At 36.9% G+C, this 17,802-nt stretch overlaps 3 protein-coding genes across 3 annotated transcripts; all 3 read right to left on the bottom strand.

Annotated features, from left to right (window-relative positions):
- Positions 1-223: 223 nt before the first annotated feature.
- Positions 224-541, bottom strand: LOC131597165 (uncharacterized). Its single transcript, XM_058869875.1, has one exon. It carries the CDS (start codon positions 539-541, stop codon positions 224-226), a length of 318 nt encoding a protein of 105 aa, XP_058725858.1.
- Positions 542-7,823: 7,282 nt separating this feature from the next.
- On the bottom strand, positions 7,824-8,342 carry LOC131597164 (uncharacterized mitochondrial protein AtMg00860-like). Its single transcript, XM_058869874.1, has one exon. The coding sequence runs from the start codon at positions 8,340-8,342 to the stop codon at positions 7,824-7,826; it is 519 nt and encodes a 172-aa protein (XP_058725857.1).
- A 297-nt stretch (positions 8,343-8,639) lies between these two features.
- LOC131597163 (uncharacterized) lies at positions 8,640-9,698 on the bottom strand. Its single transcript, XM_058869873.1, has one exon. The coding sequence runs from the start codon at positions 9,696-9,698 to the stop codon at positions 8,640-8,642; it is 1,059 nt and encodes a 352-aa protein (XP_058725856.1).
- Positions 9,699-17,802: the final 8,104 nt, after the last annotated feature.

The following is a 17,802-nucleotide window of genomic DNA, read 5'->3' as shown; positions in this document are numbered from 1 at the left end:
GTTTTGTTACCAATGGTAAAAGACAACACAAGCCAAACACTCCCTTAAGTCTTAGTTATTGGATGAAATGACCAAAACAACCCCCAATTAGATTCTATTTACCATGATGCCACTTAGTTATATCTCAACTAAATGCAATTTCCTATTAGTAAATCTCTTGAAATAAAATTAGGATATTACATTCTCCCCCCCTTAAATAGAATTCGTCCTCGAATTCGAAAACTTACCAGAACAGGTGAGGATACAACTCCCGCATCTCTGATTCAAGCTCCCAAGTGGCTTCGTCAGGACACGACTCTTCCCACAACACCTTGACAAGAGGTATCTCCTTGCTCCTCAAAGACTTACTAGCATACTCCAGAACACGACACGGCTTCGGTTGGAAAGAAAGATCTGGTTCAACTTCAATTGTATCCGGTAAGATAGGATGAAATGAATCCGGCACAAACTTCCGCAACTGAGACACATGGAAAACGTCATGCAGCCCAGATAGTGAAGGAGGAAACGCTAACTGGTATGCGACTTCACCTATCCGTCTCATGATCTAATAAGGTTCTACGTACCTGACCGGTAAAATAACAAGTGTACTATTTTTACCGATGTAGTAATAAGTGGATTAATTTTCCCAAGTATCGAACTCGCGGACTGCATAGGAATTATACGTTTAAGAATAGTGCAATGGAATAAAAAGTCATCGGGGTGTTTGAATTTGGTTATTTAATTGAAACAATAGCTTAAATAGAATAAAGTGCTTAAATGTTTTGACTAATGAAAGAGTATGAAACTAGTTAGGATGGATGTATGAATTGCTCTATAATGAAATAACTACCGATTAACAGATTTACTTTAGAAATTCTCAACTATCGACACCGAACATTGATTTCCCTAATTCCTTAGTGAAAACCTCTTGAAACAAAAACCCTCTCTTAATTCCTTAACAAGATAATTATATCTCAAGATTCTAAAAGACATAATCCGGATAATTTGATCGCTACGCATCAAACCCTTATTCCTAAGTGATTCTTAATTATAGCGTTATGATTAAAAATGCCTTGAGGTAGTTTTCCGACAAAACCCCAACCGTAAATCAACACATATATTTTCCAATATATTGAAGCAATAAGAACTTTTAATCATAAACTGAATTTCATAAAGATAATCCGAAAATTAACGGTAAATAATATTCATTACATCACATGATCCAGGGACATCAATCCTAACAAGTAAGGAGCTTAGCTACTCATGGCAATTATCAAGATAACAATGATTAAAGATGAAGACATTACAATTGGTTGAATCGGAATTGATCTTCAATCGCGGATACTCATGAAGATTTCTTCGCTCCAAGCCCTAGTGCTCTCAATCTCTATTTTCACGTTCTCCGACCGTCAAAAAAAGTGATTTTCTTCTTTCCAAACAGTGACTAAATACCTCACAGCAAATATTCTCATACGAAAAGTCCATCATACCCTTACTTAAGTGACAGATTTCATAAGTTAAAAATCAGAATTTTTCTGCGCACATGTCTGACACGGCCGTGTCATGGGACACGGGTGGCCGTGTCAGACCCCTGACTTCTTGGTTCCAAGGTTTCTCAACTTTTTCTCTTCAGCATGTCTGACACGGCCGTGTCATGGGACACGGGTGGCCGTGTCAGATCTCTGACTTGATGCTTCCAAGATTTTCCAATGCCTCCTTTCAGCCAGTGTGACACGGCCGTGTCACATGACACGGGTGGCCGTGTCAGACCTCTGGCTTGCCATGAACCGGGCTTATCCAAGCACTATCAGATATCGGGTAAATCATCCCAGCATCTAAAAGTTTCACAACTTCTTTTCTCACAACCTCTTTCATGGCTGGGTTCAGACGCCTCTGAGGTTGGACCACTGGTTTGTGATCATCTTCCATGAGGATTTTGTGCATGCACATTGTAGGACTGATCCCTTTTAAATCTTCAATAGACCACCCCATGGCACTTTTATGTTTCTTTAACACTTCTACTAGCTTACGTTCCTGCACCCGTTCAAGGTGCGAGTTTATGATGGCAGGACACCTACTTTCAGCATCAAGGAAAACATATTTTAAATTCTCCGGGAGTTGTTTCAATTCAGCACCCTTCTTAGGTTCCTCTTTTTTTTCTTCAACCAAAGGTTGTCTAATATCCTCCCACCGGTTTTGTCTAGAACTTTTTACTATGGGACTTGTCTCCATCATAGCCACTACTTCCACTTCTTCTTCATCAACGGCTTCCTCTTTATTGCACACAGACGAGCTCAACACTCTTTCCAAAGGTAATTTTTGTATTTGCAAAGAATTCTCATTAGTACATATTTGATCAATCACCTCAATGTGTTGACTAGTTGCTATATCATCCTTGTACTTCATGGTGTTGCGTACATCAATTTTTAGCTCTTCATCATAAACTTTCAAAGTCATTGTGCCTTCTTCAATGTCTATCAAACATCGCCCTGTCTCGAGAAATGGCCTTCCTAAAATAATAGGGATCTCCTCATCTTCTGGCATCTCTAAAATTACAAAATCCACTGGGAACACAAATTTATCAATCTTCACCAGCACGTCTTCTACTATCCCATAAGGTCTTTTAACAGAGTGGTCAGCAAACTGGAGTGTCATTCTTGTATCTTGTACATTACCTATCCCCAATCTCTTGTAGATAGATAACGGCATAAGGCTCACACTTGCTCCCCAAATCAATTAGAGCTTTCTTGAATGACCTATCCCCAATTGTACAAGGAATAGTCACGGAACCTCGATCTTTCTTCTTCACCGGAATCTTCATACCCTGCAAAATAGCACTACACGTTTCGGTTAGAATAATAGGGTCACGATCGATGGTTCTTTTCTTGGAGATGATGTCCTTCATAAATTTTGCATAAGTAGGCATTTGTTCTAATGCCTCCAAGAATGGGATATTAATCTCCAGCTTCTTGAACATCTCCAATAATTTTTCAAAATTCTTCTCATGTTGTCCTTTTTTCTTGTTCCTTACTGGAAAAGGAAGTTTTACTGTCGGCTTCTGTTTTTGTTCAACCACCTTCTCTTTCGGAGTTGGTTCCATCACCACCACTTCCTCAGCTTCTGACTCATTTTCTCTTATCTCTAAGTCTACCTCCAACAATGGTTCCTCTTCCTCTTCATTATTTTCAACTACACCTTTCCCTTTACCGCTCCTAGTAACAATAGCACTCACATTATTATGATCTTTAGGATTGGTAACTGTGGCACTTGGCAAAGCACCCAGCTGTTGAGTGTTTGCTAGTTGCTGTGCTATTTGACTCATCTGAATCTCTAGATTTTTAATGGAGGAACCCGTATTCCAGAAATTACTCCTCGTTTCTTCCTGAAACTGAGAGCTTTGAGCTGCCATTTTTTGATGGCAATCTCCCAATCTGCTTTCCTGGGGGCTTGTTGCTGAGGTTGTTGATAATGTTGTTGAGGAGGTCTATACTGTTGTTGCGACTGTTGAACTTGATATGGAAGAACCCCTTGTTTAGGAGCACTCCCTGATTGGTCCTTCCATGAAAAATTCGGATGATTTTTCCACCCCGGATTGTAGGTATTTGAGTAGGGGTTGTTTTGTTTCAAGAAGTTTATTTCCTCCACTTGCTGAGCTGTAGCAACACACTGAACAGTAAAATGAGGTCCTCCACATATTTCACACCCTACCGGTTGACTTGCTTGAGCCGGTTGAACTTGTGCTACTGTTTGTTTTTCAAGACCCATCTGTTTCAATCTCCGCTCAACTTCCGCAGCTACCTGATCTTCAATTTTCACAACTTGCGTTGACAATTTCATATCCACTAATCCTTCAGGTAGGCTAACACTACGGTCATATAACTCCAAGTGTTCATTTGCCGCAATAGCTTCTATGATTTTTTTAACACCGGTGGCTGTTGCAAAGTTGGATGATCCACCAGCTGCTGTGTCAATCAATTGCTTAGTCTTCATTTTAAGACCATTCAGAAAATTATGCATTTGTTCAGTGACATCCATGTTGTGAGTTGGACATGCCACCAATAACCTCTTGAATCTCTTATACGCATCTCCGAGTGATTCTCCTTCCTTCTGTTTAAAGTTAACAATATCATATCTCTTACGAATATAAACAACAGCCGGAAAATACTCATTTAGGAAGGTTGACTCCATTTGTTGCCATGTGGTAATACTCCCAGCAGGTAATGAGTAGAACCACTCTTCAGCGTCATCCGCTAATGTGAATGGAAACATAACCAACTTCTTTGCTTCTTCAGAGTGTCCTTCTATCTTTAGAGAAGTTGTCATGGTAAGAAACCTTTGTAAATGCTTGTTAGCATCTTCATTTATTCTTCCCGAAAAGGGTTTCTTCTCCAGCTGTCGAATCTTTGCTGGATGTAGCTGAAAGTGAGCCACGTCCACCGGTTGATTCACAATTGTCATTCGGCCAGCTGGTGCATTTGCTCCACCATAATCACCTAACAACCTTTCTACAGGGTCCACCATCGTTTCTGCCTCCGAATCTGAATGCTCAGAATGAATGGAGAGGATTTCCTCGTTATCAGATTCAGAAGCTGCCAGAATTTTTTCTAACGCTTCTAGTCGTTCTTGCTTTGCTTTTCGAAGTCTCGCTCGCAATGATCGTTCTGGCTCTGCGTCAAAAATAAATTCTGCTGAGGCCTTACCTCACATACAAAGATTAGACGATTGTTAGTAATAAGCAAATGAATGACAGAAAAATAAAATAAAAGACAAATAATTTTAGTTGCAAAGCAACAAAAATTCAATTGAACGATTCTTCAACTTATAATTTGGCAGTCCCCGGCAACGGCGCCAAAAACTTGACCGGTAAAATAGCAAGTGTACTATTTTTACCGATGTAGTAATAAGTGGATTAATTTTTCCAAGTATCGAACTCGCGGACTGCGTAGGAATTATACGTTTAAGAATAGTGCAATGGAATAAAAAGTCATCGGGGTGTTTGAATTTGGTTATTTAATTGAAACAACAGCTTAAATAGAATAAAGTGCTTAAATGTTTTGACTAATGAAAGAGTATGAAACTAGTTAGGATGGATGTATGAATTTCTCTGTAATGAAATAACTACCGATTAACAGATTTACTTTAGAAATTCTCAACTATCGACACCGAACATTGATTTCCCTAATTCCTTAGTGAAAACCTCTTGAAACAAAAACCCTCTCTTAATTCCTTAACAAGATAATTATATCTCAAGATTCTAAAAGACATAATCTAGATAATTTGATCGCTACGCATCAAACCCTTATTCCTAAGTGATTCTTAATTATAGCGTTATGATTAAAAATGCCTTGAGGTAGTTTTCCGACAAAACCCCAACCGTAAATCAACACATATATTTTCCAATATATTGAAGCAATAAGAACTTTTAATCATAAACTGAATTTCATAAAGATAATCTGAAAATTAACGGTAAATAATATTCATTACATCACATGATCCGGGGACATCAATCCTAACAAGTAAAGAGCTTAGCTACTCATGGCAATTATCAAGATAACAATGATTAAAGATGAAGACATTACAATTGGTTGAATCGGAATTGATCTTCAATCGCGGATGCTCTTGAAGATTTCTTCGCTTCAAGCCCTAGTGCTCTCAATCTCTATTTTCACGTTCTCCGACCGTCAAAAAAAGTGATTTTCTTCTTTCCAAACAGTGACTAAATACCTCACAGCAAATATTCTCATACGAAAAGTCCATCATACCCTTACTTAAGTGACAGATTTCATAAGTTAAAAATCAGAATTTTTCTGCGCACATGTCTGACACGGCCGTGTCATGGGACACGGGTGGCCGTGTCAGACCCCTGACTTCTTGGTTCCAAGATTTCTCAACTTTTTCTCTTCAGCATGTCTTACACGGCCGTGTCATGGGACACGGGTGGCCGTGTCAGATCTCTGACTTGATGCTTCCAAGATTTTCCAATGCCTCCTTTCAGCCAGTGTGACACGGCCGTGTCACATGACACGGGTGGCCGTGTCAGACCTCTGGCTTGCCAAAAACCGCCTTTCCTTGACTTGAATCGTGCCCTATTCCTGCAATACTTAAACACTACCAGTACAATATCAAAAGCAAGAGGAAAAACAACAAAAACTAGAAAAGATAACACAACCAACTCAAACATAAAACTAAGCAAAACTAACAATAACCAGACTAAAATAACATAAATTACCACCGGATGAAGTGTTTTTCCATTGATCAGAACATAGAAACAAGGTGAAATTGGTGGCCGATCAGTACCTCAGGCTAAGCTTGCGTGTCTTAAACGGTCCTTTCAATCTCAACCTCGGAGTCACCTTCAAGAACACATGATCTCCCACATCAAATTCCAACGGTCTCCTTCGTTTGTCCGCATAACTCTTTTGTCGATCTTGAGCTTGTTTCATCTTATCTCGAATCATCTTAACCTTCTCCGTGGTTTCTTGAATTATCTCCGGTCTAAGAATTCCCTTCTCGCCAACTTCAGACCAACACAACGGCGATCGACATTTCCTCCCATACAAGGCTTCATATGGGGCCATACCGATACTCGCATGGTAACTGTTGTTATACGCGAATTCTATCAAAGGTAAGTTATCTTTCCAACTTCCCCCAATTTCCAATATACATGCCCTCAGCATATCTTCAATGGTTTGAATAGTCCTTTCTGTTTGTCCATCTGTCTGGGGGTGGTTAGAAGTGCTCAAATTCAGATTTGTACCCATTTCTTGATGAAAAACTTCCCAAAATCGGGAAGTGAACTTCGGATCTCTATCCGACACAATGTTAGAAGGCATACCATGCAATCTTACAATCTCTACTACAAAAAGCCTCGCAAGGTGAGAAACCTTGTGAGTTGTCTTAACCGGTAAGAAATGCGCGGACTTAGTCAAACGGTCCACTATCACCCATATCGAGTCATGCCCACCTAATACCCGTGGTAGTCCCACAATGAAGTCCATGGATATACTGTCCCATTTCCAAACAGGAATATCCAATGGTTGCAACATACCACCGGGCCTTTGGTGCTCTATCTTCATTTGTTGACAAATCACGCACTGTTCTACATAATCAGCCACATCTCTCTTCATACCAGGCCACCAAAAATTCCCTTTCAAGTCTTGATACATCTTGGTCAATCCGGGATGGATGGTGAATTTGCTTTTGTGAGCCTCGTCCAGAATTAACCTCCTTAACTCCGCGTCATTTGGCACACACATCCTCCGTCCAAAAAGAATGAGTCCATCAGATGTACGAACGAAATCTGGAAGGTTTGCTTTAGCCTGCAATTCTACATCATTCCACTGTGCTTGACGGATCCTTTCCCGCAACTCATTCTCAATACACAAGTTACTTATCAACACACCCGTTGGTGCCCACTCAAATTGTAAGTCCAAATTTCTGAACTTCTCCATAAGGCCAAATTCTAACATCATCAGCTCTACAACCTTAATCTCCTTTCTACTCAAGGCATCTGCTACCTTATTAGCTTTACCGGGATGGTACTTTAAATCAAAGTCAAAGTCCTTCAAGTACTCCATCCATCTCCTCTGACGCATGTTGAGTTCCTTTTGATCAAAGAGATACTTCAAACTTTTGTGATCACTAAACATCTCAAAGTGAACTCCATACAAATAATGTCGCCACACCTTGAGCGCGAACACAATTGCAGCGAGTTCGAGGTCATGCGTAGGATAATTCTCTTCATGAGATCTCAACTGTCTAGATGCATAAGCTACAACCTGTCCATCTTGCATCAACACTCCACCCAAACCTTTCTTAGAAGCATCGCAAAACACTTCATAGGATCAGTTCGGATCTGGGATCACCAACACTGGAGTTGTAGTTAATTTCTCCTTGAGTTTCTGAAAACTCTTCTCACATTCTGAATTCCAACTTAACGAAACCTCCTTCCTTGTAAGCCTGGTCAAAGGTAATGCTAGCTTGGAAAATCCCATGATGAACCTCCGATAGTAACCTGCCAAGCCTAGGAAACTACGGACCTCAGTTGCATTCTTGGGTCGTTCCCAATTTATTACTGCTTCTACCTTTGAAGGGTCTACAGCTACGCCGCCGCCAGATATGACATGTCCAAGAAACTTGACTTCAGACATCCAGAACTCACACTTGCTAAACTTCGCAAACAACCGCTTTTCTCTGAGAACCGACAACACAATCCTCAAATGCTCCATGTGCTCTTCGATAGTCCGTGAGTATATCAATATGTCGTCTATAAAGATTACCACGAACTGATCCAAATATGGTTGAAACACCCGGTTCATGTAATCCATAAAGACAACAGGAGCATTCGTTACCCCGAATGGCATAACCAAGAACTCATAATGACCGTATCTCGTCCTAAAAGCAGTCTTAGATACATCCGAACTCTTAACCCGAATATGATGATATCCCAACCTTAGATCAATCTTCGAGAAAACACAGGCTCCTTTCAATTGATCTAGAAGGTCATCAATCCGCGGTAGAGGGTACTTGTTCTTTATGGTTACCTTGTTCAGCTGACGATAGTCGATGCACAAATGCATACTACCATCCTTCTTCTTCACTAACAAGACTGGAGCTCCCCATGGAGAAACACTAGGACGAATGAAGTGTTTCGCCAACAACTATTCTAGCTGACTCTTCAACTCCCTTAGCTCTACAGGAGACATTCGATAAGGGGCAATCGAAACTGGAGCGGTACCCGGAACAAGATCAATAGATAATTCAACTTCCCTTTCCGGTGGAAGAGAAGTAACATCCTCAGGAAATACATCGGAAAATTCACACACAACCGGAATCTCCAATACACTCTTCTTGTCCTTGGAGTCCGACGTAAGAACCAAAAGGAAAGACTTCTCTTGAGCAAAAAGGTAGTTGACTATGTTAATCGTACCTTCAAGAAGATGTTCAATGGCATCGGTTGATGTAGTCTCCTCAGCAGGAATGAAGATAGCCTTCTCTTTACAACCGATGTACACCGAGTTAGCTGACAACCAGTCCATACCAAGTACTACATCGATCTTCTTAAGAGGTAGACAAATGAGATCAATCACGAATCTACGACCATTGAAGGTAATAGAACACTCCTTGCAAATTTCCCGAGCTTCTACCACATCGTCCGTAGCCGACGAGATAATCATAGGATTAGGAAGAAGACTCGTTTCAAAACCAAGCCTCCACACACAAGGATAAGAAATAAAAGAATGTGTTTCTCCACAATCAACTAGCACAAACAAGGGCTGATCATTAACATAACACGTACCAGCAACAAGATTAGTGTTTCCTTGGGCCTTCCTAGCGTCCAAGGTGTAAACACGGCCTCTAGTCTTCTCGGGAGCATTCGGGGCGGTACAATCCCTCGCGTAATGCCCTGGCTGGTCACAACGGTAACATCTCCCAGAGTCTGGCTTGCAATTCCCAAAGTGATTTCCTTTGCATCTAACACATCGGGGAGGCTGAGTAGAGCGATCTCCATAAACCTGCTTCTTCATGGCTGGAGAATTGCGGGGTTTCAAATGCTGTCCCGACCTTACTTGTTCCCTACGAACCGGCTTATTCTGTTCTCTTTCATCTTGGACTCTCTTCAATGTGTTCTCGGCAACATAGCATTGCCTTAAACACTCAACATAGGTGGTAAACTCCCTTTGAGACACACTGTGCATAATATCAGCATTCTGTCCCATGAGAAACTAATCAATCTTCCACAATTCATCTGGTGCATAAGCTGCTTGTCTGGAATAGGCAGCCATGTCCTCAAACTTCTCAGCATACTCAGATACCGACATGTTGCCTTGCTTGAAAGATTGAAATTCACGTTCCTTTAAAGCACGCGCACTGTTGGGATAGTACTTCTCCAAGAAAGCTGTCTTGAAATGTTGCCAATCCTTTGGAATCCCTTGGTTAGTGAAATAAACATCAATTAAACACACAACTAAAATCTTCAATTCATGTAACATTCAAAAGGGCAAAAAAACATACAAACTGTACACTTTTTCCTTACAGCTCTATATTCAATAAAAATCTCATAAAATTGCTCATAGGCTCATTTCTATGCCCGCCCCTGCCTATTTATGATTCTAATTCTCATGTATCCTACGTCCTTTTCCTCACGCTCCCATTAAAAAAGACAAATTTTATCATTCAACCAATATCACTGTCTTTCCAAAAAGAATCTTTTAACATAATATAACATTTTGTTTATCCTTACTGTCATGATAAATTTCGATAACATTTTCTTTAACCTGTCCAAGAAAACAAAATCATGGTCAATAAGAGATCAATCAATGAATTTTAACTTGTTGCAAGCATGAGTTAAAATTGAATTGAACTACAAGAAACACAAATTGTTTTGGAACTATGGATTAGACATAACAATTAAGGTTTATTAAGCTAAGTAGTGCTTCTTTAAACATGAAATGCAAAAAAGTAATTAGTCTTACTTGCACAACCATTAGGTGCCAATTCGAAAGAATAGTGGCATTGCATCAATCAATGAAAAGCTAGCTTACCTACACAATGACCTTCCCGGATCTCCATAGTCATCGATTGTGAAACAACATCTCTGGAAGCAAAATCCTTTGTTGTGGGAGCATATCATTCCATAAACCGCTCCCCCTCGTTATTCCTAAGAATTCCACCTTCACCACGAGAGCCTAAAAGTCCAAAACGGAGATGGAAAACATTCTATTACAATTTAACTGGACAAAGTGCCTTGTGAGGTGCAACCAAAAGCAAGCCTGGATTTGCAAAAAAAACATAACTACCAATCTTCTGGTATGAGGCAACTTGATCCATATATACATGTGTTTTGAATATCCATGAAATTATTCACATATGTAAAACAAAACAAATGAGCTACTTATATATTCACTGTTATCATATGTCAAATAAAAGATGAATAATTATTGTATGAATCCACATTATCACACAATGTCTATTAATCACTTACATGTCTGCGCCTTTACACTGCGGCAAAATTCTCCCTTCTTCATCTTTCACTATCCTTCCTTGTGCTATTGAATTCTAACACGTTGAGAAACTAAACAACATTCAAGCATAAATACATAGAAATAACAAAATGCTTCAACAACAATAAAACAGAAGTGCTCCAAACTTACCTCTGAAGCAGAATAAATCTCCATCAAGATAGATATGGTAGCACTTCAATATGTGAATTCTTAAATCAGTTTCATCAGAATTATAAGGCTTAGCACAAGATCTACCTTTGATGTTTCATCTATTAATAACAGGCACCAAAAGAAACACTACTGAAGAGAATAAAAATACCTGATAAATAACACCAAAAGAACCGGTACCGACACGTTCTGCCATGTATGAGATTAAAGAATACATTTATTGGATGTATCTTCTTGCGACGCATAAATGGAAAAAAAATCAAAGAACACAACAACAAAGTGAAACCAAAATTAAACCTTGCTTTAGAACTCAAAACAAATTAATCCAAACAAAAACATCATAACCTATAAAAATACACCAAATCCAATAAACCCCTTAACCAACCAACTTGGTCTTCTTCCCAATGACTGTTCCATTCAATCCCTGAATAGCTTCCTCAGCATTCTATTTGTTACATAAAGAGCAAAAGGCATTAAAGCATAGCTTATACAGCGAGGCAAGCAAATAACCGATAGGAAAAAGTAACTTTCTTTTTCTCCCATTTTAAGTTTTCCTAAAATCCAAAATTTTCAATCCATGAACAATAATACACATAAAATTCAAACATAGCTTATCAGTATCACTTACATGGTAAATCTCAAGGTTCAGACTTCTTGAGGTCTGCATCTCCAATCACGAACACGACATCAAAAAGTCACACACAGAAGCGAGAAACGAAAACATGGTGTTCATTAAAATCAAAAGTTCATTTTGCAATGCACATGAAGGAAGACAGAGTTCTTTGTATCCACGTTTAGCCCTAGATCTGCAAGATTCAAAGAAAAGTTAATGAGAGGGATAGAGAGAGAAGAGGAAAAACCAGAGAGATAGTGAGAGTATTGAAAATGTTAAAAGTGTGGAAAGAGGGTGGATAAAAGAGAATGAGAGGGAAAAAGGAATTTGAAAAAATTGAATGCCACTTGTACAAAATGACTCTTTTCATTGGTTGAAATTAAATGAATTAGTAAATTACAATAAGGGGCAATTCTTAGTGTTAATTAATATGTAAGGAAGGGTAATTTAGACGGTTTGGTGGCATCTTTCATTCTTAGTTAGGTAGTTGATTGATGCAGCTTTTGTAAAATCATTTTCCAAGTGGATAGGTTACCATTGGTGGGATTAAAAAACCTCGGTTTCCCTCCAACCAAACACACAACTTTCCACTTTCCATATTGTCACATTTCTCATTTTTGATTTACAAACCATTGCATTTCTCTCTCTACAGAAACCGACCACTCCTTTTTTTTTTTTGATAGTCAAACCGACCACTCCTTAGAAGCTCTCACTCAGGTTTGCTTCTTCGTCTTCCTCTTTACTCATCTCATGAATCTAATCTGTATATTCAAGTGCTTACAACATTATTTTACTGCTCCGTTTTCATGAGTTGTTACTCTGTTTTGTTGCTCATGCTCGTTTTATGCTATGCTTCATTTTTCGTATGCTTCAAAATCTTCAAACCAACCTGTTGCGTTTGCATCTTCATTTGTTTTTCTTCAAAAAGACCATTGTTTTGTATACATAAGTTCACAAAAAATATAATGCATATAAACGCACAAGTTTTCGTATCTCACTCCGATTTCGCAAACTTATGCTTTATAATATGTTTTTCTTCAGAAACCTTTTCGTCTTCTCACACTGTATCTAAGAATAGCAAGGGAAATGTTATGACATTACACAGGTTTTAACATTATGTGTTCTCTTTAACAGACTACATCAAGAACAATGTCAAGGGCTCCAATACTCATCAATGAGTCTATATTGTTTTGCTTTTGAAATCCGGTTTTGTATTGTATGGTTAAGATATATGCTTATGAATCAAGTTTTGTGTTTTATGCATATTATCTAGCACTCGTCTCCATACATTTCGTTCTCCATATTGTTTATGGCTTTTCTGGTTTGTTTACTGGCTTTTCGTGTTCATGTATGACCCTTCTCGTGTTCTTTTTCTGTTCGTTTTCGACATTAAAACGAGCTTTCGTGGCTGGCTTTTCATTTTCATGTTCATGTTCCTTCTCGTGTTGGTTTCGCTCACGTGTATTTTCACACCAAGTTTTGATTTTTATGTACATGCTTAAAAGGACCATGACAAAAACAGAATAAACAACTCAGAGAACACAAAAATGAAAACTTGGTTTATAGGAGTTGACGGTGTTCATGGTCGTTTGTAGCTCCAACATATTGCCTATTTCCGCCTTCACTTCATCCAGCTCAAAGATCTTCTGATTTCGTCTCAGGTAAATTCATATCTTAAATCTAAATGTTTAGACCAAGTGTACAGAACAACATCCTCCGTTTTTCAGTGTTATATTGTGTGCTACTTTCTCTTCTCCTAGATTTCGTTTCTGGTTTTCGTCCAAATCGATTTATGTCTTGGTTTTTTCTGTGCTATTTCTTAATCGTCCAAATCGTTGCTGTTATTATTTTGTGGTTTTCCTCCAGTTTCTGTTTTAGAGAGTCAGCAGGAAAGTGAAAGTGGTTTATGTTGAGTGTTTTATGTTAACAACTTTTATTTTAGAGAGACGACATGAAAGTGAAAATTATTTATTTCGAGTGTTTTTTGAAGGTGTGTATTTCTCAAGCTCCTCTGTCAAACAGTTATGAGTGCTTACTGCAACATAACCTCAATTTATTGATCAATATTGACATAGCACATTGATTGTTATTATTCAAACTTAATGTATTCTTGCTTCATCGCTTCGACGAATATATATTGCTGCTTCCATATCCAATGACAGTCTTCGAAAAATAAAACTGATTTATGAATCATTGGCAATATTATATATTAACTTCCTTTCAACATTATTTGGCTTGAGTGAATTAGAAACCAAATGACATTTCAATTGTTGTTCCATAAGTGAATTCCATTATGCATTTGTTCTTGCTATAAAAACCATATGACATATGTTCTTGCTATAAAAACCATATGACATATGTTCTTGCTATATTTTTGCTGTCACTACTTCTAACATTTTGATTATTATTTGAATATGTTGTAACTTTCACATGAACTTGCAATTTATTGGCAAAACAATCTCTATACAAATGAGGATCATCCGAAAATCAACCCGGCACACCTAGACAATATGCTAGAGAAATAGGTTTCTTCCGGGTAAAATACCAACCAAACTTCAATTAGGCGTCTGTCGTCAAGCTTACTAAGGATCGAGAGCTCCGAATGGTTGCGGATGCCATGGTTTCTACTGTGGTGAGTTTTGTGACTTTACCAATCATATACTTATTTACAAACTCACATTTACTAATCATATACTACTTCTAATGGCTATTTATCCTACCATTTGTATTTCCTTTTAGCAAAACAAAAACCGAGGCTAGCACTAACAATACTTCGTCTAAGAGGTTGTCACACGATGATAACGTGGAAAAAGAAGGATGTTTTTATTTCTTGTCACCGAAGTTGTTTGCCGGGAAGAGTACAAAGCCTATCAAAACTGAATGATGGCCACACATGATTACTTTAAGCTACTAACTCAAGATATGCATCTTAGTTTTTTGGCATATCACCTTATTTTGTGTAATGATTAGTATCCTCATCTCTTTTGAACATTGTTGAAGTGCATCATTAAAATCCTACATACAAGTTATCAATGTTATTTTGTAATAAAAATACCACTTTTATGGAAGACATGTTTGCTGTTTGTAATTTTATGAGTTTCTCTATGATCATGCTTTGCTTTTACAGTTCTTAATTCAAATCTGTACAATGTCTACATCAGTTTACTGATGCTGAGTTTTTCATGACCAACTATTAGTTTTATATGTCCTTTGTTCTAAGTTAAACTTCTGAAAATTGTTTGCTTCAACATTGACTACTAACCACACCTATCTGTCACTTAGCAATGTCTCCAATCTCTTATATCCATTTGGAAGGGATTGATTCATAAAGCAACATGTGCAGGTTCTAATTTACACCACAGAAAGTAGATTGCTTCAACACATACTGTTGCACAACTAAGATCCGTACGAGTTGAGGCTCAACAGTCTCCATCACCAACCTGTAGCCTGGATTGCCGTGTAAACTCCTATATATTTCCAAGATAAAATTACCCAACTTTTCCAATTTTTTTAATCATATCTATTACATCTTAACTTTACATACCCATGCTTTTGGATAGGATAATCCTACATCACTATAAAAAGTAATGTTTGTGTAACTATCTATAAAATATGCTGCTAAGAGGCAGATGCTGTCAATCAACATTAAATGTATGTCAAAGACTTAGTTCCATTTCAATTTTGATTCTCTTTGTTAGTCCCTTGGTAATTTGTTATCTCTAATATCTATTCTTCAATCTCCAATCACGATTCGAGTCAAAGAGTACAAGTCTAATTCAAACTCCATTACTTTTCTTACATTTCATTTAACTTATTATACACCCAATGTTCTTAATATGTTAACTACTCTCTGTTGCTCTGCATTGTTATTAGAATGTACTCTTGTGCAAATTTACTTGGTGATTAACAATTCAGATGACAACTTGATAACAATGGTAAGAGTTGATAATGCATCTTTACTACTCATTGTTTTACGTAATAGTGTTGTCAAATTTAAATGTCTACCTTTGACATATAGTGCTTGTGCATGGATCATTTTGATTTTCGGATGAATATTTTTGGACATAGATTTTGTGGTTGTTTTTCTGTTAATGTTAGAAATTCCAATACTTATAACTAAATTTAGTGATTGCTTACATGATCATCGAAGGACAATGTATGATACTCATTAAAGTTAACCTATATTTCTACTATTCCAATCCTGTTCCTTCTGTTAACTTATATATTGCTTGGATGCTCTTATAGGTTTTTATCCTATAGTTTGACAAATGGATGGGAACAGGTCTCTAAAGAATCATCTAAGGGTATTAAACTGATGTTAATATTCTTCATTGATTACACTATTCTCAATCTGTTTGTAACCAAAAAAATTGCGAGTCATACCACAACAATATAACTGTCGTATTGGTTAACATACAACACTATACACTAGACTACCAAAATATGCATATTTCAGTTTTTATTTACAAATTGTAAGTGAATAGACAACATAAGAGTTGATTTGCTTAAACTAAAAATAAATCAAGGGGACAGCATGTTCTACGATCTCAATGAATACAGCAGATAAAAAAATGAATACAGCAGATAAATAAGGAAGATTTTCACTATTCCTTACTCCACTTCCCATGAATGCTCATGAGCAACAAGTTTCTTCCACTATTCCAATTAAGAACTACCAAGTTTATGACTCATTTAAAATATGGTTTATTTTTTTGAAAGCCAAAAAATACCTTATAAATTATAATTCATTGTTATTTTCTAAAAGTATATCAAAATCAAACTATAAAGTTTTCATTATAGCATGCATATTAGTTTCATAAATCAATTATCAATATCCAATAAATTAAATATAAGTTTTCATACTACCAAAGAAAAGAATCAAGATACCATAAAGTAACTACACTAGCACTCAGACGTAAAAATATATAATACTAGGCTTGGCCATCAATCATGTTAGCAAACAGCCAAACACCGTGATGTAAAAACATTGTAAACACCATTTATATTTCAAAGATTTTTATCTCCTTCTCAATCCCCATGTTATTAAAATCAAATTGATAAAGTTTTCTAAGTTTGTTAATCACAATAACCAAGTCCATTATTTGGGAAATTTATTTTGTTTCAAGAAATGTTATGGGGATCATTTATTATTAATGGAAGGTGAAGTGATATACATGTGCATAACACATGCATCTACCAAATGTGAATAGTGTTTGGGGTCAGAGTGAGGCAATGCAAATGCAAGTTGAATATCAATTTAGGGAGAAGTAATGAAAAATTGCACATGATGCGTTACATCCTTTAAAAATAATTGAAATGGGAATAAGGAGGCCCTGACATTGATATTTAATGATAAATATTTGCATAGATAGAATTTAAATCCATACTTTTATGAACCACCAATAAATAGTGAAAAAATTGAAATTTATTTAAATTTAATTTATTTTTAATTGTCATTATGGAATGGTTGGTTTAATGGAGGAGAGAGACCATTTTATTTCAATTTTTTAATTAATAAAAAAAAATCAGATTGGTTGTGGATAAATCTATGTATTATGGTTGTGTTCATATAAGTATTTTTCTCACCCTAATAACAGAATTTATTTTCCCCACAATGCAAGCAAAATTTAGTTATCTTTAGATTCCTACTCTACCGTCCCATCAAATATCACATTTTCATTTTTCTTCGATATATTTAAATAATTGTCATTTTAGAAAATTAATGTAAACTATTCTGAAAATTTCATTATTTATGATGACTATTCTAACAAATATTTAAAGTAAAGAACGAACGTCCCATGCGTACCCTCAAAGTTTAACGAATAGATATCCCAATGATATAAAACTTAGTTTGGTTGACTTTGTTGGGATTACTTGAGTCCATGGTTAAAGTCAAATTAATATTTGATATATATATCAAATTTACAAATATTTTACTTACTAAGCGTTGAGGTTTCTAAACAAATCACAAAATATTATCAATATAAGTGTATGCGTTTAAAACTAAATTTATTGAATAAAAACATATATTCTAATAAA

The sequence above is a fragment of the Vicia villosa genome, linkage group LG4, assembly GCF_029867415.1.
Source record: "Vicia villosa cultivar HV-30 ecotype Madison, WI linkage group LG4, Vvil1.0, whole genome shotgun sequence".
Lineage (NCBI taxonomy): Eukaryota > Viridiplantae > Streptophyta > Magnoliopsida > Fabales > Fabaceae > Vicia > Vicia villosa.
This window is presented reverse-complemented; position numbering and strand designations above follow the sequence as displayed.